Source organism: Lipophrys pholis (genome assembly GCF_963383615.2).
Source record: "Lipophrys pholis genome assembly, chromosome: 9".
Taxonomy (NCBI): domain Eukaryota; kingdom Metazoa; phylum Chordata; class Actinopteri; order Blenniiformes; family Blenniidae; genus Lipophrys; species Lipophrys pholis.
The window spans coordinates 32,465,868-32,487,771 of record NC_137639.1 but is presented as its reverse complement, the minus strand read 5'-3'; the positions used below and the strand labels follow the sequence as shown (position 1 = coordinate 32,487,771).

The following is a 21,904-nucleotide window of genomic DNA, read 5'->3' as shown; positions in this document are numbered from 1 at the left end:
TATTGTTGCGACAGAGGAAGTATTGTTGCAATAGATGAAGTGTTATTGCGACAGAGGAAGTATTGTTGCAACAGAGGAAGTAATATAGCGGCAGAGGAAGTATTGTCATGAGAGAGGAAGTATTATAGCGACAGAGGAAGTATTATAGCTACAGAGGAAGTATTGTCATGAGAGAGGAAGTATTATAGCGACAGAGGAAGTATTATAGCTACAGAGGAAGTATTATAGCTACAGAGGAAGTGTTATTGCGACAGAGGAAGTATTGTTGCAATAGATGAAGTGTTATTGCGACAGAGGAAGTATTGTTGCAACAGAGGAAGTAATATAGTGACAGAGGAAGTATTGTCGTGAGAGAGGAAGTATTATAGCGACAGAGGAAGTATTATAGCTACAGAGGAAGTATTATAGCTACAGAGGAAGTGTTATTGCGACAGAGGAAGTATTATAGCGACAGAGGAAGTAATATAGCGGCAGAGGAAGTATTGTTGCGACAGAGGAAGTATTGTTGCGACAGAGGAAGTAATATAGCGGCAGAGGAAGTATTGTTGCGACAGAGGAAGTAATATAGCGGCAGAGGAAGTATTGTTGCGACAGAGGAAGTATTGTTGCAATAGATGAAGTATTATTGCGACAGAGGAAGTATTATAGCGACAGAGGAAGTGTTATTGCGACAGAGGAAGTATTGTTGCGACAGAGGAAGTATTGTTGCAATAGATGAAGTATTATTGCGACAGAGGAAGTATTATAGCGACAGAGGAAGTATTGTTGCAATAGATGAAGTGTTATTGTGACAGAGGAAGTATTGTTGCGACAGAGGAAGTAATATAGCGGCAGAGGAAGTATTGTTGCGACAGAGGAAGTATTGTTGCAATAGATGAAGTATTGTTGCGACAGAGGAAGTATTATAGCGACAGAGGAAGTAATATAGCGGCAGAGGAAGTATTGTTGCGACAGAGGAAGTATTGTTGCAATAGATGAAGTGTTATTGCGACAGAGGAAGTATTGTTGCAACAGAGGAAGTATTATAGCGACAGAGGAAGTATTATTGCGACAGAGGAAGTATTATAGCGACAGAGGAAGTATTGTTGCAATAGATGAAGTGTTATTGTGACAGAGGAAGTATTGTTGCGACAGAGGAAGTAATATAGCGGCAGAGGAAGTATTGTTGCGACAGAGGAAGTATTGTTGCAATAGATGAAGTATTATTGCGACAGAGGAAGTATTATAGAGACAGAGGAAGTAATATAGCGGCAGAGGAAGTATTGTTGCGACAGAGGAAGTATTGTTGCAATAGATGAAGTGTTATTGCGACAGAGGAAGTATTGTTGCAACAGAGGAAGTATTATAGCGACAGAGGAAGTATTATTGCGACAGAGGAAGTATTGTAGTGAAAGAAGAAGTATTGTAGCGACAGAGGAAGTATTATAGTGGCAGAGGAAGTATTGTAGTGAAAGAAGAAGTATTGTAGCGACAGAGGAAGTATTATAGTGACAGAGGAAGTATTATAGTGACAGAGGAAGTATTATAGTGACAGAGGAAGTGTTATTGCGACAGTGGAAGTATTATAGCAACAGAGGAAGTATTATAGTGACAGAGGAAGTATTATAGCGACAGAGGAAGTGTTATTGCGACAGAGGAAGTATTGTTGCAATAGATGAAGTGTTATTGTGACAGAGGAAGTATTGTTGCAATAGATGAAGTATTGTTGCAATAGATGAAGTGTTATTGCGACAGAGGAAGTATTGTTGCAACAGAGGAAGTATTATAGCGACAGAGGAAGTATTATAGCAACAGAGGAAGTATTATAGTGACAGAGGAAGTATTATAGCGACAGAGGAAGTATTATAGCGGGAGAGGAAGTATTGTCGTGAGAGAGAAAGTATTGTAGTGAAAGAAGAAGTATTGTAGCGACAGAGGAAGTATTATAGCGGCAGAGGAAGTATTGTTGCGACAGAGGAAGTATTGTTGCAATAGATGAAGTATTATTGCGACAGAGGAAGTATTATAGAGACAGAGGAAGTAATATAGCGGCAGAGGAAGTATTGTTGCGACAGAGGAAGTATTGTTGCAATAGATGAAGTGTTATTGCGACAGAGGAAGTATTGTTGCAACAGAGGAAGTATTATAGCGACAGAGGAAGTATTATTGCGACAGAGGAAGTATTGTAGTGAAAGAAGAAGTATTGTAGCGACAGAGGAAGTATTATAGCAGCAGAGGAAGTATTGTAGTGAAAGAAGAAGTATTGTAGCGACAGAGGAAGTATTATAGTGACAGAGGAAGTATTATAGTGACAGAGGAAGTATTATAGTGACAGAGGAAGTGTTATTGCGACAGTGGAAGTATTATAGCAACAGAGGAAGTATTATAGTGACAGAGGAAGTATTATAGTGACAGAGGAAGTATTATAGCGACAGAGGAAGTATTATAGCGGGAGAGGAAGTATTGTCGTGAGAGAGAAAGTATTGTAGTGAAAGAAGAAGTATTGTAGCGACAGAGGAAGTATTATAGCGGCAGAGGAAGTATTGTCGTGAGAGAGGAAGTATTGTAGTGACAGAGGAAGTATTATAGCGACAGAGGAAGTGTTATTGCGACAGAGGAAGTATTGTTGCAATAGATGAAGTGTTATTGTGACAGAGGAAGTACTGTTGCGACAGAGGAAGTAATATAGCGGCAGAGGAAGTATTGTTGCGACAGAGGAAGTATTGTTGCAATAGATGAAGTGTTATTGCGACAGAGGAAGTATTGTTGCAACAGAGGAAGTAATATAGCGGCAGAGGAAGTATTGTCATGAGAGAGGAAGTATTATAGCGACAGAGGAAGTATTATAGCTACAGAGGAAGTATTATAGCTACAGAGGAAGTGTTATTGCGACAGAGGAAGTATTGTTGCAATAGATGAAGTGTTATTGCGACAGAGGAAGTATTGTTGCAACAGAGGAAGTAATATAGTGACAGAGGAAGTATTGTCGTGAGAGAGGAAGTATTATAGCGACAGAGGAAGTATTATAGCTACAGAGGAAGTATTATAGCTACAGAGGAAGTGTTATTGCGACAGAGGAAGTATTATAGCGACAGAGGAAGTAATATAGCGGCAGAGGAAGTATTGTTGCGACAGAGGAAGTATTGTTGCGACAGAGGAAGTAATATAGCGGCAGAGGAAGTATTGTTGCGACAGAGGAAGTAATATAGCGGCAGAGGAAGTATTGTTGCGACAGAGGAAGTATTGTTGCAATAGATGAAGTATTATTGCGACAGAGGAAGTATTATAGCGACAGAGGAAGTGTTATTGCGACAGAGGAAGTATTGTTGCGACAGAGGAAGTATTGTTGCAATAGATGAAGTATTATTGCGACAGAGGAAGTATTATAGCGACAGAGGAAGTATTGTTGCAATAGATGAAGTGTTATTGTGACAGAGGAAGTATTGTTGCGACAGAGGAAGTAATATAGCGGCAGAGGAAGTATTGTTGCGACAGAGGAAGTATTGTTGCAATAGATGAAGTGTTATTGCGACAGAGGAAGTATTGTTGCAACAGAGGAAGTATTATAGCGACAGAGGAAGTATTATTGCGACAGAGGAAGTATTATAGCGACAGAGGAAGTATTGTTGCAATAGATGAAGTGTTATTGTGACAGAGGAAGTATTGTTGCGACAGAGGAAGTAATATAGCGGCAGAGGAAGTATTGTTGCGACAGAGGAAGTATTGTTGCAATAGATGAAGTGTTATTGCGACAGAGGAAGTATTATAGCGACAGAGGAAGTAATATAGCGGCAGAGGAAGTATTGTTGCGACAGAGGAAGTATTGTTGCAATAGATGAAGTATTATTGCGACAGAGGAAGTATTATAGCGACAGAGGAAGTAATATAGCGGCAGAGGAAGTATTGTTGCGACAGAGGAAGTATTGTTGCAATAGATGAAGTGTTATTGCGACAGAGGAAGTATTGTTGCAACAGAGGAAGTATTATAGCGACAGAGGAAGTATTATTGCGACAGAGGAAGTATTGTAGTGAAAGAAGAAGTATTGTAGCGACAGAGGAAGTATTATAGTGGCAGAGGAAGTATTGTAGTGAAAGAAGAAGTATTGTAGCGACAGAGGAAGTATTATAGTGACAGAGGAAGTATTATAGTGACAGAGGAAGTATTATAGTGACAGAGGAAGTGTTATTGCGACAGTGGAAGTATTATAGCAACAGAGGAAGTATTATAGTGACAGAGGAAGTATTATAGCGACAGAGGAAGTATTATAGCGGGAGAGGAAGTATTGTCGTGAGAGAGGAAGTATTGCAGTGAAAGAAGAAGTATTGTAGCGACAGAGGAAGTATTGTAGCGACAGGGAGTATTGTAGCAACAGATGAAGTATTATAGTGACAGAGGAAGTATTATAGCAACAGAGGAAGTATTATAGTGACAGAGGAAGTATTATAGCGACAGAGGAAGTATTATAGCGGGAGAGGAAGTATTGTCGTGAGAGAGAAAGTATTGTAGTGAAAGAAGAAGTATTGTAGCGACAGAGGAAGTATTATAGCGGCAGAGGAAGTATTGTTGCGACAGAGGAAGTATTGTTGCAATAGATGAAGTATTATTGCGACAGAGGAAGTATTATAGCGACAGAGGAAGTGTTATTGCGACAGAGGAAGTGTTATTGCGACAGTGGAAGTATTATAGCAACAGAGGAAGTATTATAGTGACAGAGGAAGTATTATAGTGACAGAGGAAGTATTATAGCGACAGAGGAAGTATTATAGCGGGAGAGGAAGTATTGTCGTGAGAGAGAAAGTATTGTAGTGAAAGAAGAAGTATTGTAGCGACAGAGGAAGTATTATAGCGGCAGAGGAAGTATTGTCGTGAGAGAGGAAGTATTGTAGCGACAGAGGAAGTATTATAGCGACAGAGGAAGTGTTATTGCGACAGAGGAAGTATTGTTGCAATAGATGAAGTGTTATTGTGACAGAGGAAGTATTGTTGCAATAGATGAAGTGTTATTGTGACAGAGGAAGTACTGTTGCGACAGAGGAAGTAATATAGCGGCAGAGGAAGTATTGTTGCGACAGAGGAAGTATTGTTGCAATAGATGAAGTGTTATTGCGACAGAGGAAGTATTGTTGCAACAGAGGAAGTAATATAGCGGCAGAGGAAGTATTGTCATGAGAGAGGAAGTATTATAGCGACAGAGGAAGTATTATAGCTACAGAGGAAGTATTATAGCTACAGAGGAAGTGTTATTGCGACAGAGGAAGTATTGTTGCAATAGATGAAGTGTTATTGCGACAGAGGAAGTATTGTTGCAACAGAGGAAGTAATATAGTGACAGAGGAAGTATTGTCGTGAGAGAGGAAGTATTATAGCGACAGAGGAAGTATTATAGCTACAGAGGAAGTATTATAGCTACAGAGGAAGTGTTATTGCGACAGAGGAAGTATTATAGCGACAGAGGAAGTAATATAGCGGCAGAGGAAGTATTGTTGCGACAGAGGAAGTATTGTTGCGACAGAGGAAGTAATATAGCGGCAGAGGAAGTATTGTTGCGACAGAGGAAGTAATATAGCGGCAGAGGAAGTATTGTTGCGACAGAGGAAGTATTGTTGCAATAGATGAAGTATTATTGCGACAGAGGAAGTATTATAGCGACAGAGGAAGTGTTATTGCGACAGAGGAAGTATTGTTGCGACAGAGGAAGTATTGTTGCAATAGATGAAGTATTATTGCGACAGAGGAAGTATTATAGCGACAGAGGAAGTATTGTTGCAATAGATGAAGTGTTATTGTGACAGAGGAAGTATTGTTGCGACAGAGGAAGTAATATAGCGGCAGAGGAAGTATTGTTGCGACAGAGGAAGTATTGTTGCAATAGATGAAGTATTGTTGCGACAGAGGAAGTATTATAGCGACAGAGGAAGTAATATAGCGGCAGAGGAAGTATTGTTGCGACAGAGGAAGTATTGTTGCAATAGATGAAGTGTTATTGCGACAGAGGAAGTATTGTTGCAACAGAGGAAGTATTATAGCGACAGAGGAAGTATTATTGCGACAGAGGAAGTATTATAGCGACAGAGGAAGTATTGTTGCAATAGATGAAGTGTTATTGTGACAGAGGAAGTATTGTTGCGACAGAGGAAGTAATATAGCGGCAGAGGAAGTATTGTTGCGACAGAGGAAGTATTGTTGCAATAGATGAAGTATTATTGCGACAGAGGAAGTATTATAGAGACAGAGGAAGTAATATAGCGGCAGAGGAAGTATTGTTGCGACAGAGGAAGTATTGTTGCAATAGATGAAGTGTTATTGCGACAGAGGAAGTATTGTTGCAACAGAGGAAGTATTATAGCGACAGAGGAAGTATTATTGCGACAGAGGAAGTATTGTAGTGAAAGAAGAAGTATTGTAGCGACAGAGGAAGTATTATAGTGGCAGAGGAAGTATTGTAGTGAAAGAAGAAGTATTGTAGCGACAGAGGAAGTATTATAGTGACAGAGGAAGTATTATAGTGACAGACGAAGTATTATAGTGACAGAGGAAGTGTTATTGCGACAGTGGAAGTATTATAGCAACAGAGGAAGTATTATAGTGACAGAGGAAGTATTATAGCGACAGAGGAAGTGTTATTGCGACAGAGGAAGTATTGTTGCAATAGATGAAGTGTTATTGTGACAGAGGAAGTATTGTTGCAATAGATGAAGTGTTATTGCGACAGAGGAAGTATTGTTGCAACAGAGGAAGTATTATAGCGACAGAGGAAGTATTATAGCAACAGAGGAAGTATTATAGTGACAGAGGAAGTATTATAGCGACAGAGGAAGTATTATAGCGGGAGAGGAAGTATTGTCGTGAGAGAGAAAGTATTGTAGTGAAAGAAGAAGTATTGTAGCGACAGAGGAAGTATTATAGCGGCAGAGGAAGTATTGTTGCGACAGAGGAAGTATTGTTGCAATAGATGAAGTATTATTGCGACAGAGGAAGTATTATAGAGACAGAGGAAGTAATATAGCGGCAGAGGAAGTATTGTTGCGACAGAGGAAGTATTGTTGCAATAGATGAAGTGTTATTGCGACAGAGGAAGTATTGTTGCAACAGAGGAAGTATTATAGCGACAGAGGAAGTATTATTGCGACAGAGGAAGTATTGTAGTGAAAGAAGAAGTATTGTAGCGACAGAGGAAGTATTATAGCGGCAGAGGAAGTATTGTAGTGAAAGAAGAAGTATTGTAGCGACAGAGGAAGTATTATAGTGACAGAGGAAGTATTATAGTGACAGAGGAAGTATTATAGTGACAGAGGAAGTGTTATTGCGACAGTGGAAGTATTATAGCAACAGAGGAAGTATTATAGTGACAGAGGAAGTATTATAGTGACAGAGGAAGTATTATAGCGACAGAGGAAGTATTATAGCGGGAGAGGAAGTATTGTCGTGAGAGAGAAAGTATTGTAGTGAAAGAAGAAGTATTGTAGCGACAGAGGAAGTATTATAGCGGCAGAGGAAGTATTGTCGTGAGAGAGGAAGTATTGTAGTGACAGAGGAAGTATTATAGCGACAGAGGAAGTGTTATTGCGACAGAGGAAGTATTGTTGCAATAGATGAAGTGTTATTGTGACAGAGGAAGTACTGTTGCGACAGAGGAAGTAATATAGCGGCAGAGGAAGTATTGTTGCGACAGAGGAAGTATTGTTGCAATAGATGAAGTGTTATTGCGACAGAGGAAGTATTGTTGCAACAGAGGAAGTAATATAGCGGCAGAGGAAGTATTGTCATGAGAGAGGAAGTATTATAGCGACAGAGGAAGTATTATAGCTACAGAGGAAGTATTATAGCTACAGAGGAAGTGTTATTGCGACAGAGGAAGTATTGTTGCAATAGATGAAGTGTTATTGCGACAGAGGAAGTATTGTTGCAACAGAGGAAGTAATATAGTGACAGAGGAAGTATTGTCGTGAGAGAGGAAGTATTATAGCGACAGAGGAAGTATTATAGCTACAGAGGAAGTATTATAGCTACAGAGGAAGTGTTATTGCGACAGAGGAAGTATTATAGCGACAGAGGAAGTAATATAGCGGCAGAGGAAGTATTGTTGCGACAGAGGAAGTATTGTTGCGACAGAGGAAGTAATATAGCGGCAGAGGAAGTATTGTTGCGACAGAGGAAGTAATATAGCGGCAGAGGAAGTATTGTTGCGACAGAGGAAGTATTGTTGCAATAGATGAAGTATTATTGCGACAGAGGAAGTATTATAGCGACAGAGGAAGTGTTATTGCGACAGAGGAAGTATTGTTGCGACAGAGGAAGTATTGTTGCAATAGATGAAGTATTATTGCGACAGAGGAAGTATTATAGCGACAGAGGAAGTATTGTTGCGACAGAGGAAGTAATATAGCGGCAGAGGAAGTATTGTTGCGACAGAGGAAGTATTGTTGCAATAGATGAAGTATTATTGCGACAGAGGAAGTATTATAGCGACAGAGGAAGTAATATAGCGGCAGAGGAAGTATTGTTGCGACAGAGGAAGTATTGTTGCAATAGATGAAGTGTTATTGCGACAGAGGAAGTATTGTTGCAACAGAGGAAGTATTATAGCGACAGAGGAAGTATTATTGCGACAGAGGAAGTATTATAGCGACAGAGGAAGTATTGTTGCAATAGATGAAGTGTTATTGTGACAGAGGAAGTATTGTTGCGACAGAGGAAGTAATATAGCGGCAGAGGAAGTATTGTTGCGACAGAGGAAGTATTGTTGCAATAGATGAAGTGTTATTGCGACAGAGGAAGTATTATAGCGACAGAGGAAGTAATATAGCGGCAGAGGAAGTATTGTTGCGACAGAGGAAGTATTGTTGCAATAGATGAAGTATTATTGCGACAGAGGAAGTATTATAGCGACAGAGGAAGTAATATAGCGGCAGAGGAAGTATTGTTGCGACAGAGGAAGTATTGTTGCAATAGATGAAGTGTTATTGCGACAGAGGAAGTATTGTTGCAACAGAGGAAGTATTATAGCGACAGAGGAAGTATTATTGCGACAGAGGAAGTATTGTAGTGAAAGAAGAAGTATTGTAGCGACAGAGGAAGTATTATAGTGGCAGAGGAAGTATTGTAGTGAAAGAAGAAGTATTGTAGCGACAGAGGAAGTATTATAGTGACAGAGGAAGTATTATAGTGACAGAGGAAGTATTATAGTGACAGAGGAAGTGTTATTGCGACAGTGGAAGTATTATAGCAACAGAGGAAGTATTATAGTGACAGAGGAAGTATTATAGCGACAGAGGAAGTATTATAGCGGGAGAGGAAGTATTGTCGTGAGAGAGGAAGTATTGCAGTGAAAGAAGAAGTATTGTAGCGACAGAGGAAGTATTGTAGCGACAGGGAGTATTGTAGCAACAGATGAAGTATTATAGTGACAGAGGAAGTATTATAGCAACAGAGGAAGTATTATAGTGACAGAGGAAGTATTATAGCGACAGTGGAAGTATTATAGCGGGAGAGGAAGTATTGTCGTGAGAGAGAAAGTATTGTAGTGAAAGAAGAAGTATTGTAGCGACAGAGGAAGTATTATAGCGGCAGAGGAAGTATTGTTGCGACAGAGGAAGTATTGTTGCAATAGATGAAGTATTATTGCGACAGAGGAAGTATTATAGAGACAGAGGAAGTAATATAGCGGCAGAGGAAGTATTGTTGCGACAGAGGAAGTATTGTTGCAATAGATGAAGTGTTATTGCGACAGAGGAAGTATTATAGCGACAGAGGAAGTATTATTGCGACAGAGGAAGTATTGTAGTGAAAGAAGAAGTATTGTAGCGACAGAGGAAGTATTATAGCGGCAGAGGAAGTATTGTAGTGAAAGAAGAAGTATTGTAGCGACAGAGGAAGTATTATAGTGACAGAGGAAGTATTATAGTGACAGAGGAAGTGTTATTGCGACAGTGGAAGTATTATAGCAACAGAGGAAGTATTATAGTGACAGAGGAAGTATTATAGTGACAGAGGAAGTATTATAGCGACAGAGGAAGTATTATAGCGGGAGAGGAAGTATTGTCGTGAGAGAGAAAGTATTGTAGTGAAAGAAGAAGTATTGTAGCGACAGAGGAAGTATTATAGCGGCAGAGGAAGTATTGTCGTGAGAGAGGAAGTATTGTAGCGACAGAGGAAGTATTATAGCGACAGAGGAAGTGTTATTGCGACAGAGGAAGTATTGTTGCAATAGATGAAGTGTTATTGTGACAGAGGAAGTATTGTTGCAATAGATGAAGTGTTATTGTGACAGAGGAAGTACTGTTGCGACAGAGGAAGTAATATAGCGGCAGAGGAAGTATTGTTGCGACAGAGGAAGTATTGTTGCAATAGATGAAGTGTTATTGCGACAGAGGAAGTATTGTTGCAACAGAGGAAGTAATATAGCGGCAGAGGAAGTATTGTCATGAGAGAGGAAGTATTATAGCGACAGAGGAAGTATTATAGCTACAGAGGAAGTATTATAGCTACAGAGGAAGTGTTATTGCGACAGAGGAAGTATTGTTGCAATAGATGAAGTGTTATTGTGACAGAGGAAGTATTGTTGCGACAGAGGAAGTAATATAGCGGCAGAGGAAGTATTGTTGCGACAGAGGAAGTATTGTTGCAATAGATGAAGTATTATTGCGACAGAGGAAGTATTATAGCGACAGAGGAAGTGTTATTGCGACAGAGGAAGTATTGTTGCAATAGATGAAGTGTTATTGTGACAGAGGAAGTATTGTTGCGACAGAGGAAGTAATATAGCGGCAGAGGAAGTATTGTTGCGACAGAGGAAGTATTGTTGCAATAGATGAAGTGTTATTGCGACAGAGGAAGTATTGTTGCAACAGAGGAAGTAATATAGCGGCAGAGGAAGTATTGTCGTGAGAGAGGAAGTATTATAGCTACAGAGGAAGTATTATAGCGACAGAGGAAGTATTATAGCTACAGAGGAAGTATTATTGCGACAGAGGAAGTGTTATTGCGACAGAGGAAGTATTATAGTGACAGAGGACGTATTAATACTACACTCTTTGAGTGTTAGACCTGCAGTCTCGGTCCAGAGTCACATTTCTGCTGCTCACCCTAAACCTAACTTAACGTAACCAGAACTAACTTAATGTAACCAAACTAATTTAACATAACCCAAACTAACGTAAGTGTTATGGTTACGCTGATTATGGTTGATATTGTTGCATTGGTTATGGTTACGCTGGTTATGATTACGCTGATTATGGTTACGCTGGTTATGGTTACGCTGGTTATGGTTATATTGGTTATGGTTACATTGGTTACGCTGGTTATGATTACGCTGATCATGGTTACGCTGGTTATTGTTACGCTGGTGATGGTTATGGTTACACTGGTTAGGGTTACACTGGTTATGGTTATGCTGGTTATGATTATGCTGGTTATGATTACACCGGTTATGCTTTTGCTGGTTACGTTGGTTATGGTGGTTACAGTTACGTTGGTTATGGTTATATTGGTTATGGTGGTTGTGGTTATGTTGGTTATGGTTATGCTGGTTATGGTTACGTTGGTGGTTACGGTTATCATTGTCAGGTCAGAGTTCAGTTTTTCACCTCGGTCTTCTATTCTCTCGGTATGCTCCGGATGTCTGTATATTGTTCAATCGTAAGAGATCTTGTGAAATATAAATAAATGCTACATTTCACTCGATTGTTCATTTCACTCGATTAATGTCATTAATGTCATTAATGTCATTAATGTCATTAATGACATTAATGTCATTAATGACATCATCCAACAGTTACGTCTCTTCCCTCTAAACGCCTCCTTTTCCAGGACTGACCTGTCAGAGCTGCTGTTCAACATATGCCCTGGTTTTTGTCTCGTAGGAGGGAACCTCAAAGTTTGCCAACCTGGACAGACTGCACCACCGACACGCCAACAGGGTGGGTGGAGTACTGGACACACACACACACACACACACACACACACACACACACACACACACACACACACACACACACACACACACCCTAACCCAGAAGGTGTGTTCACTGCCTGTTTATCTTTGACTTGTATTAAACGTGATACTTAATCTCACATGTATATTCTTCACAATGAATGTTCTTTATGTGCTATATGTTCTTCATATGTAATTTTTTCCCCTAGTGTATGTTCCTTACGTGTTATACGTTATTTACATGTTGTGTGTTCTCCACATGTTGTGTGTTGTTCACGTGTTGTGCGTTCTCCAGGTGTGTGTTGTCCACGTGTTGTGTGTTCTCCAAGTGTTGTGTGTTCTCCACGTGCTGTGTGTTCTCCACGTGTTGTTTGTTCTCCACGTGTTGTGTGTTCTCTAAGCGTTGCATGTTTTCCACGTGTTGTGTGTTCTCCACGTGTTGTTTGTTCTCCACATGTTGTGTGTTCTCTAAGTGTTGCATGTTCTCCACGTGTTGCCTATTCGCCACATGTAGCGTGTTCTTCACTTGTCATGTGTTCTCCACGTGTTGTGTGTTCTTCAGGTGTTGCGTTCTTCAAGTGTTGTGTTCTTCAGGTGTTGCGTTCTTCACATGTTGCATGTTCATCACTTGTGTTGCATGTTCTTCACATGTTGCATTCTTCACGTGTTGCGTGTTCTTCACGTGTTGTTCTTCACTTGTGTTGCATGTTCTTCATGTGTTGCGTGTTCTTCACGTGTTGTGTTCTTCACGTGTTGTTCTTCACATGTTGCGTGTTCTTCACGTGTTGCATTCTTCATGTGTTGCGTGTTCTTCACGTGTTGCGTTCTTCACGTGTTGCATTCTTGACGTGTTGCATTCTTCATGTGTTGCGTGTTCTTCACGTGTTGCGTTCTTCACGTGTTGCATTCTTGACGTGTTGCGTTCTTCACGTGTTGCATGTTCTTCACTTGTGTTGCGTGTTCTTCACATGTTGCGTGTTCTTCAAATGTTGTGTTCTGCACGTGTTGCGTGTTCTTCACGTGTTGTGTTCTTCACGTGTTGTATTCTTCACGTGTTGTTCTTCACATGTTGCGTGTTCTTCACGTGTTGCATTCTTCATGTGTTGCGTGTTCTTCACATGTGTTGCATGTTCTTCACGTGTTGCGTGTTCTTCACGTGTTGCATTCTTCACATGTTGCGTGTTCTTCACGTGTTGCATTCTTGACGTGTTGCATTCTTGACGTGTTGCATTCTTGACGTGTTGCGTGTTCTTCACGTGTTGCATTCTTGACGTGTTGCGTGTTCTTCACGTGTTGCATTCTTCACGTGTTGCATTCTTGACGTGTTGCGTGTTCTTCACGTGTTGCATTCTTCACGTGTTGCGTGTTCTTCACGTGTTGTTCTTCACTTGTGTTGCATGTTCTTCACGTGTTGTCCTTCACTTGTGTTGCATGTTCTTCATGTGTTGCGTGTTCTTCACGTGTTGTGTTCTTCACGTGTTGTTCTTCACATGTTGCGTGTTCTTCACGTGTTGCATTCTTCACGTGTTGCATTCTTCATGTGTTGCGTGTTCTTCACGTGTTGCGTTCTTCACGTGTTGCATTCTTGACGTGTTGCGTTCTTCACGTGTTGCATGTTCTTCACGTGTTGCATTCTTCACGTGTTGCATTCTTCATGTGTTGCGTGTTCTTCACGTGTTGCGTTCTTCACGTGTTGCATTCTTGACGTGTTGCGTTCTTGACGTGTTGCATGTTCTTCACTTGTGTTGCGTGTTCTTCACATGTTGCGTGTTCTTCAAATGTTGTGTTCTTCACGTGTTGCGTGTTCTTCACGTGTTGTGTTCTTCACGTGTTGTATTCTTCACGTGTTGTTCTTCACATGTTGCGTGTTCTTCACGTGTTGCATTCTTCATGTGTTGCGTGTTCTTCACATGTGTTGCATGTTCTTCACGTGTTGCGTGTTCTTCACGTGTTGCATTCTTCACATGTTGCGTGTTCTTCACGTGTTGCATTCTTGATGTGTTGCATTCTTGACGTGTTGCATTCTTGACGTGTTGCGTGTTCTTCACGTGTTGCATTCTTCACGTGTTGCATTCTTCATGTGTTGCGTGTTCTTCACATGTGTTGCATGTTCTTCACGTGTTGCGTGTTCTTCACGTGTTGCATTCTTCACGTGTTGCATTCTTCACATGTTGCGTGTTCTTCACGTGTTGCATTCTTGATGTGTTGCATTCTTGACGTGTTGCATTCTTGACGTGTTGCGTGTTCTTCACGTGTTGCATTCTTCACGTGTTGCGTGTTCTTCACATGTTGTGTTCTTGACGTGTTGCGTGTTCTTCACGTGTTGCATTCTTGACGTGTTGCGTGTTCTTCACGTGTTGCATTCTTGACGTGTTGCGTGTTCTTCACGTGTTGCATTCTTCACGTGTTGCGTGTTCTTCACATGTTGTGTTCTTCACGTGTTGCGTGTGCAGGGCAGTGCGCAGGGCACCGTGCCGTACCTGGGCCTGTTCCTGACAGACCTCACCATGCTGGACGCGGCCGTGAAAGATCGTCTGGATGTGAGTTAAACTCGTTTCTTGGTTTTCTGCTGGACGGAATCTTCGACCGGGCTAACACTTCCTGTCACTTCCTGTCACTTCCTGTCACTTCCTGTCACTTCCTGTCACTTCCTTCACAGAACGGCTACATCAACTTTGAGAAAAGGAGACGGGTGAGTCTTTTAATATCGATTAGTTTGATCAGTTGGTCTGAATAAGAGGAATATCTGAAAACCCGATGCACAGAAACAGTTTTGATTCGGCGTTGCATTGCTGCGTCCTACTGTTGGACAGGGTTGCATTGCTGCGTCCTACTGTTGGACAGGGTTGCATTGCTGCATCATACTGTTGGACAGGGTTGCATTGCTGCATCATACTGTTGGACAGGGTTGCATTGCTGCGTCCTACTGTTGGACAGGGTTGCATTGCTGCGTCCTACTGTTGGACAGGGTTGCATTGCTGCGTCCTACTGTTGGACAGGGTTGCATTGCTGCGTCCTACTGTTGGACAGGGTTGCATTGCTGCATCATACTGTTGGACAGGGTTGCATTGCTGCATCATACTGTTGGACAGGGTTGCATTGCTGCGTCCTACTGTTGGACAGGGTTGCATTGCTGCGTCCTACTGTTGGACAGGGTTGCATTGCTGCATCATACTGTTGGACAGGGTTACATTTGTGGGATGAGCAGCAGAGCTCAGCATGATCTAATGAAGAGTTTATTATGTGGGAAACATCAATTCAATGGGAATCCGGCTCTTTTGTCGTTGCCTCAAGTTTGAATGTTGTCATGAACATGAAGGATGAAGACGTCCTCTCATTGAATATTTAGTGAAATAAACTCTTATTTTAGATCCATTTAACTCATGATTTCATCTATAAATGTGATCAAATAAGACCGAGGGAGTCAGTGGTTACACATGGTTGTTGATCGTTTATAACTGCAATATTTCATTTAAACAAATGATTGGAGAAAATACTATCATTTCTCTCATACTCACATAAACTAGAAAGTACAGACATTTGTTTATGAAAGATTGTTTTGTTGCAGCAATACATCTTATATATCATCTTATATGTTTGCTTATAGTCGACAATGGAACTGATTTAGGAGCTAAATGTGGCTAATATTGATGATTTAACTGTAATCAAGTCACCTTTATTTATATAGGACTTTAAAACAGTGCTTCACAATAAAAGACTAAAGAATTTATTTTTTTTTAAATTACAATAGAAGAGTAAAAACAGTGAAATACAGTAAAACAAATAAGATTACCAACATTAAAACCAGGCAGAGCCTCACACATGGTGAAAAGACAGAGACTAAAAATGGGTCTTAAGATTAGTTTTAAAAGTGTGTGTGGGGGGGGGGCTGTCCCCTCTGAGCTGATCAGCTGACCGGAGGCACCGAGCAGAGCTGTAGGGGTGGAGCAGCTCAGAGAGGGAGGGCGGGGCCAGACCATTCTGCTCCACCTTCCCTCCTCCAGGGAGAAGGTGGAGCTTTTCACCCTGTTGTCTCTTTGCCATCATGAAGAAATGTGGAGGAGAGAAACTCACAGGTTTTCTCTCTCAAACTTTCTCTTGATTTGTATTTGGTGTCAAAAGGAGTTTGAGGTTTTGGCGCAAATCCGACTGCTGCAGTCTTCCTGTAAAAACTGTGTTTTCTACGCTGACGAGGCCTTCGTGCAGTGGTACCACTGCATCCCGACGCTGAGCGAGGAGGAGAGGTGAGCATCCACCTGCAGCAACCGCAGCGGCGCGACAACCAAAGCGTCCGTGACAACCAAAGCGTCAACGACAACCGCAGCGGCGCGACAACCAAAGCGTCCGTGACAACCAAAGCGTCCGTGACAACCAAAGCGTCCGTGACAACCAAAGCGTCAACGACAACCAAAGCGTCCGTGACAACCAAAGCGTCCGTGACAACCGCAGCGGCGCGACAACCAAAGCGTCCGCGACAACCAAAGCGTCAACGACAACCGCAGCGTCCGCGAGAACCAAAGCGTCCGCGACAACCAAAGCGGCGCGACAACCAAAGCGTCAACGACAACCGCAGCGTCCGCGACAACCGCAGCGTCCGTGACAACCGCAGCGTCCGCGACAACCAAAGCGTCCGCGACAACCAAAGCGTCAACGACAACCGCAGCGTCCGCGACAACCAAAGCGTCCGCGACAACCAAAGCGTCCGCGACAACCAAAGCGTCCGCGACAACCAAAGCGGCGCGACAACCGCAGCGGCGCGACAACCAAAGCGCCCGCGACAACCACAGCGGCGCGACAACCGCAGCGGCGCGACAACCAAAGCGCCCGCGACAACCACAGCGGCGCGACAACCGCAGCGGCGCGACAACCAAAGCGTCCGCGACAACCAAAGCGTCAACGACAACCGCAGCGTCCGCGACAACCAAAGCGTCCGCGACAACCAAAGCGTCAACGACAACCAAAGCGTCCGCGACAACCAAAGCGTCCGTGACAACCAAAGCGTCCGTGACAACCAAAGCGTCAACGACAACCAAAGCGTCCGTGACAACCAAAGCGTCAATGACAACCAAAGCGTCAATGACAACCAAAGCGTCCGCGACAACCAAAGCGTCCACGACAACCAAAGCGTCCGTGACAACCAAAGCGTCAACGACAACCAAAGGGTCAACGACAACCAAAGCGTCCGTGACAACCAAAGCGTCCACGACAACCAAAGCGTCCGCGACAACCAAAGCGTCCGCGACAACCAAAGCGTCCGCGACAACCAAAGCGTCCGCGACAACCAAAGCGTCCGCGACAACCAAAGCGTCCGTGACAACCAAAGCGTCAACGACAACCAAAGCGTCAACGACAACCAAAGCGTCCGTGACAACCAAAGCGTCAACGACAACCAAAGCGTCCGTGACAACCAAAGCGTCAACGACAACCAAAGCGTCCGTGACAACCAAAGCGTCCGTGACAACCAAAGCGTCAACGACAACCAAAGCGTCCGTGACAACCAAAGCGTCAACGACAACCAAAGCAACCACGACAACCAAAGCGGCCGCAACAACCAACGCCTACGCAGCAAACGCAGCGTCCGCGAAATCCGTGGAGTCCGAAGAGTCCGAGACAACCGCAGTGTCCTTTACAACCAAAGCGTCCGGGGCAACCGCTGGGTCCGTGAATACCGCAGCATCCACCACAACCGCAGTATCCGCAACAATCAAAGCGTACGCGACAACTAAAGCGTCCACAACAACCGCAGCGTCTGCGACAACCATAGTGTGACAGTCACAATCAATCACAGGTTTATTCTCACGTTTCACAAGATGAAAATCTGGTGTTTATTGCAGCTACAGATTGTCCAATGAAATCGAAACACCAGGAGAACAGGGTCCTCGCAGCCTGGCGCCGACCGTCGTCATCACACAGTGTCCAGAGTGAGTTCAGCCAGAGCATCATAGAGCATCTTCTTCCTCTCACATCAAATTATAGAGAATCTTCCTTCCCCAACATCAGATTATAGAGCAGCCTCCTCCTCTAACATCAGATTATTGAGCATTGTCCACCTCGGAACCCCCAGATTATAGAGCATCTTCCTCCTCTAATATCAGACTATAGAGCATCCTCCTCCTCTAACATCAGACTATAGAGCATCTTCCTCCTCTAATATCAGACTATAGAGCATCCCCCTCCTATCAGCAGACTATAGAGCATCCTCCTCCTCTAACATCAGACTATAGAGCATCATCTTCCTATCAGCAGACTATAGAGCATCCTCCCCCTCTAACATCAGACTACAGAGCATCCTCCTCCGCTAACATCAGATTATAGAGCACCGTCCTCCTCTAACATCAGATTATAGAGCATCATCCCCCACTAACACCAGATTATAGAGCATCATCCCCCACTAACACCAGATTATAGAGCATCTTCCTCCTCTAACATCAGATTATAGAGCACCGTCCTCCTCTAACACCAGATTATAGAGCATCATCCCCCACTAACACCAGATTATAGAGCCTCTTCCCCCACTAACACCAGATTATAGAGCATCTTCCTCCTCTAACATCAGATTATAGAGCACCGTCCTCCTCTAACACCAGATTATAGAGCATCATCCCCCACTAACACCAGATTATAGAGCCTCTTCCTCCTCCAACATCCAGATAATTTATATACATTCAGGTCAAACCTTCATATTTATTCAACATATATTTGCTGTGTTTGCACATTTTTTCCACAGTTTTGAAAAAGTCAAGAATGTTATTATTTAATAAATTATATAAAATCTGGTGTAATTTATAAAAAATGTTGGAATGGGAGAAATGAATCTGTTCCTAAACACGTTTGACTCTGTAGATTTAAATTGAATAGAGAAAAGGTGTGTGTCAGTTTGTGATTAAAGATTGAACAGTGTGTGTGTGTGTGTGTGTGTGTGTGTGTGTGTGTGTGTGTGTGTGTGTGTGTGTGTGTGTGTGTGTGTGTGTGTGTGTGTGTGTGTGTGTGTGTGTGTGTGGACAGTGTGAACAGCTGGAGGTCCAGCCTGGGAGACGTTGAGGGTCTGATGGACTTCCAGTCCCCCGTCAACAACCTGCTGTCCAAGATCACCAAGGTAACGCCTCTCCCACTGACACTCCCTCGCCTGTAATCTCAGGAGGCCTGTAATCCCAGGAAGCCTGTAATACCAGGAGGCCTGTAATCTCAGGAGGCTTGTAATCCCAGGAAGCCTGTAATCTCAGGAGGCCTGTAATACCAGGAGGCCTGTAATCTCAGGAGGCTTGTAATCCCAGGAAGCCTGTAATCTCAGGAGGCCTGTAATTCCAGGAGGCCTGTAATTCCAGGAGGCCTGTAATTCCAGGAGGCCTGTAATCCCAGGAGGCCTGTAATCTCTTCCTGATTTGCAGCACATGCGATCTCCATCTGTTTCCTGTCTGGAAGTGGAAACGTCTCCGCCCACCGCTGATTCCACCCCCGCAACTCTCACCCCCTCCAGTCCCACTAAGTCACACCGCCGCTCGGCGTCCTGCGGGAACAACCCCCTGGGGGCGCTGCAGGGCTCGGGGCCCGACATGCGGATCATCAGGATCCGGATGGACCTGCAGGATGGGAACCTGTACCGGAGCATCCTGGTACTTACCTGCAACGATCAGAAGGCCGGGGCGCAGCAGAGCGAGCAGCTTCCTCTTGACAAGCTTGTTGTGTTTCCGCCGCAGGTCACCAGCAACGACAAGACCCCCACTGTGACCAGCACCGCCTTGGAGAAGCACAACCAGGACCCCAAACAGGCGCCGCAGTATGAGCTGGTCCAGCTTCTGCCTGAGGGGAAAGGTGAGGAAGCGAATTCAAAAATAATAAAGCCGCTGATTTTCACATTATTTCAACATTTGATCTGAAGTTAGTCGGAGTGGCAAAATGACAAAATAATAATATTGTAGTACGAAGTGATACAACACTTTAAGCATCACTCGCCTGCAGACGCTTCGACCTGCAGACGCTTCGGCCTGCAGACGCTTCTACATGCAGACGCTTCGGCCTGCAGACGCTTCTACATGCAGACGCTTCTACATGCAGACGCTTCGGCCTGCAGACGCTTCTACATGCAGACGCTTCGGCCTGCAGACGCTTCTACATGCAGACGCTTCTACATGCAGACGCTTCGGCCTGCAGACGCTTCTACATGCAGACGCTTCTACATGCAGACGCTTCAACCTGCAGACGCTTCGGCCTGCAGACGCTTCAACCTGCAGACGCTTCGGCCTGCAGACGCTTCTACATGCAGACGCTTCTACATGCAGACGCTTCGGCCTGCAGACGCTTCTACATGCAGACGCTTCGGCCTGCAGACGCTTCTACATGCAGACGCTTCTACATGCAGACGCTTCTACATGCAGACGCTTCGGCCTGCAGACGCTTCTACATGCAGACGCTTCGGCCTGCAGACGCTTCTACATGCAGACGCTTCTACATGCAGACGCTTCTACATGCAGACGCTTCGGCCTGCAGACGCTTCGGCCTGCAGACGCTTCGGCCTGCAGACGCTTCTACATGCAGACGCTTCTACATGCAGACGCTTCAACCTGCAGACGCTTCGGCCTGCAGACGCTTCTACATGCAGACGCTTCGGCCTGCAGACGCTTCTACATGCAGACGCTTCGGCCTGCAGACGCTTCTACATGCAGACGCTTCGGCCTGCAGACGCTTCTACATGCAGACGCTTCGGCCTGCAGACGCTTCTACATGCAGACGCTTCTACATGCAGACGCTTCGGCCTGCAGACGCTTCTACATGCAGACGCTTCTACATGCAGACGCTTCAACCTGCAGACGCTTCGGCCTGCAGACGCTTCAACCTGCAGACGCTTCGGCCTGCAGACGCTTCTACATGCAGACGCTTCTACATGCAGACGCTTCGGCCTGCAGACGCTTCTACATGCAGACGCTTCGGCCTGCAGACGCTTCTACATGCAGACGCTTCTACATGCAGACGCTTCTACATGCAGACGCTTCGGCCTGCAGACGCTTCTACATGCAGACGCTTCGGCCTGCAGACGCTTCTACATGCAGACGCTTCTACATGCAGACGCTTCTACATGCAGACGCTTCGGCCTGCAGACGCTTCGGCCTGCAGACGCTTCGGCCTGCAGACGCTTCTACATGCAGACGCTTCTACATGCAGACGCTTCGGCCTGCAGACGCTTCTACATGCAGACGCTTCTACATGCAGACGCTTCGGCCTGCAGACGCTTCGACTTGCAGACACTTCGACCTGCAGACGCTTCGACCTGCAGACGCTTCGACCTGCAGACGCTTCGACCTGCAGACACTTTGACTTGCAGACACTTCGACCTGCAGACGCTTTGACCTGCAGACGCTTTGACTTGCAGACACTTTGACCTGCAGACGCTTTGGCTTGCAGACGCTTTGACTTGCAGACGCTTTGGCTTGCAGACGTTTGACCTGCAGACGCTTCTACATGCAGACGCTTCAACCTGCAGACGCTTCGACTTGCAGACACTTCGACCTGCAGACGCTTCTACATGCAGACGCTTTGACTTGCAGACGCTTTGACCTGCAGACGCTTTGGCTTGCAGACGCTTTGACTTGCAGACGCTTTGACTTGCAGACGCTTTGGCTTGCAGACGTTTGACCTGCAGACGCTTCTACATGCAGACGCTTCAACCTGCAGACGCTTCGACTTGCAGACACTTCGACCTGCAGACGCTTCTACATGCAGACGCTTTGACTTGCAGACGCTTTGACCTGCAGACGCTTTGACTTGCAGACGCTTTGACCTGCAGACGCTTTGACCTGCAGACGCTTTGGCTTGCAGACGCTTTGACTTGCAGACGCTTTGACCTGCAGACGCTTTGGCTTGCAGACGCTTTGACTTGCAGACGCTTTGGCTTGCAGACGCTTTGACTTGCAGACGCTTTGACCTGCAGACGCTTTGGCTTGCAGACGCTTTGACCTGCAGACGCTTTGGCTTGCAGACGCTTCGGCCTGCAGACG

General features: G+C 44.3%; 1 protein-coding gene across 1 annotated transcript in view; it reads left to right on the top strand.

Annotated features, from left to right (window-relative positions):
* rgl2 (ral guanine nucleotide dissociation stimulator-like 2) overlaps positions 1 to 21,904 on the top strand; it is a 71,459-nt gene that overhangs the window by 43,964 nt on the left and 5,591 nt on the right. The window contains exons 12-19 of the mRNA XM_080471621.1: positions 11,842 to 11,898; positions 14,366 to 14,452; positions 14,572 to 14,604; positions 16,035 to 16,156; positions 17,747 to 17,833; positions 18,918 to 19,008; positions 19,301 to 19,525; positions 19,610 to 19,724. Of these exons, the coding sequence (XP_080327747.1) occupies positions 11,842 to 11,898; positions 14,366 to 14,452; positions 14,572 to 14,604; positions 16,035 to 16,156; positions 17,747 to 17,833; positions 18,918 to 19,008; positions 19,301 to 19,525; positions 19,610 to 19,724 (817 nt within the window). The remainder of the gene's footprint in view (positions 1 to 11,841; positions 11,899 to 14,365; positions 14,453 to 14,571; positions 14,605 to 16,034; positions 16,157 to 17,746; positions 17,834 to 18,917; positions 19,009 to 19,300; positions 19,526 to 19,609; positions 19,725 to 21,904) is intronic.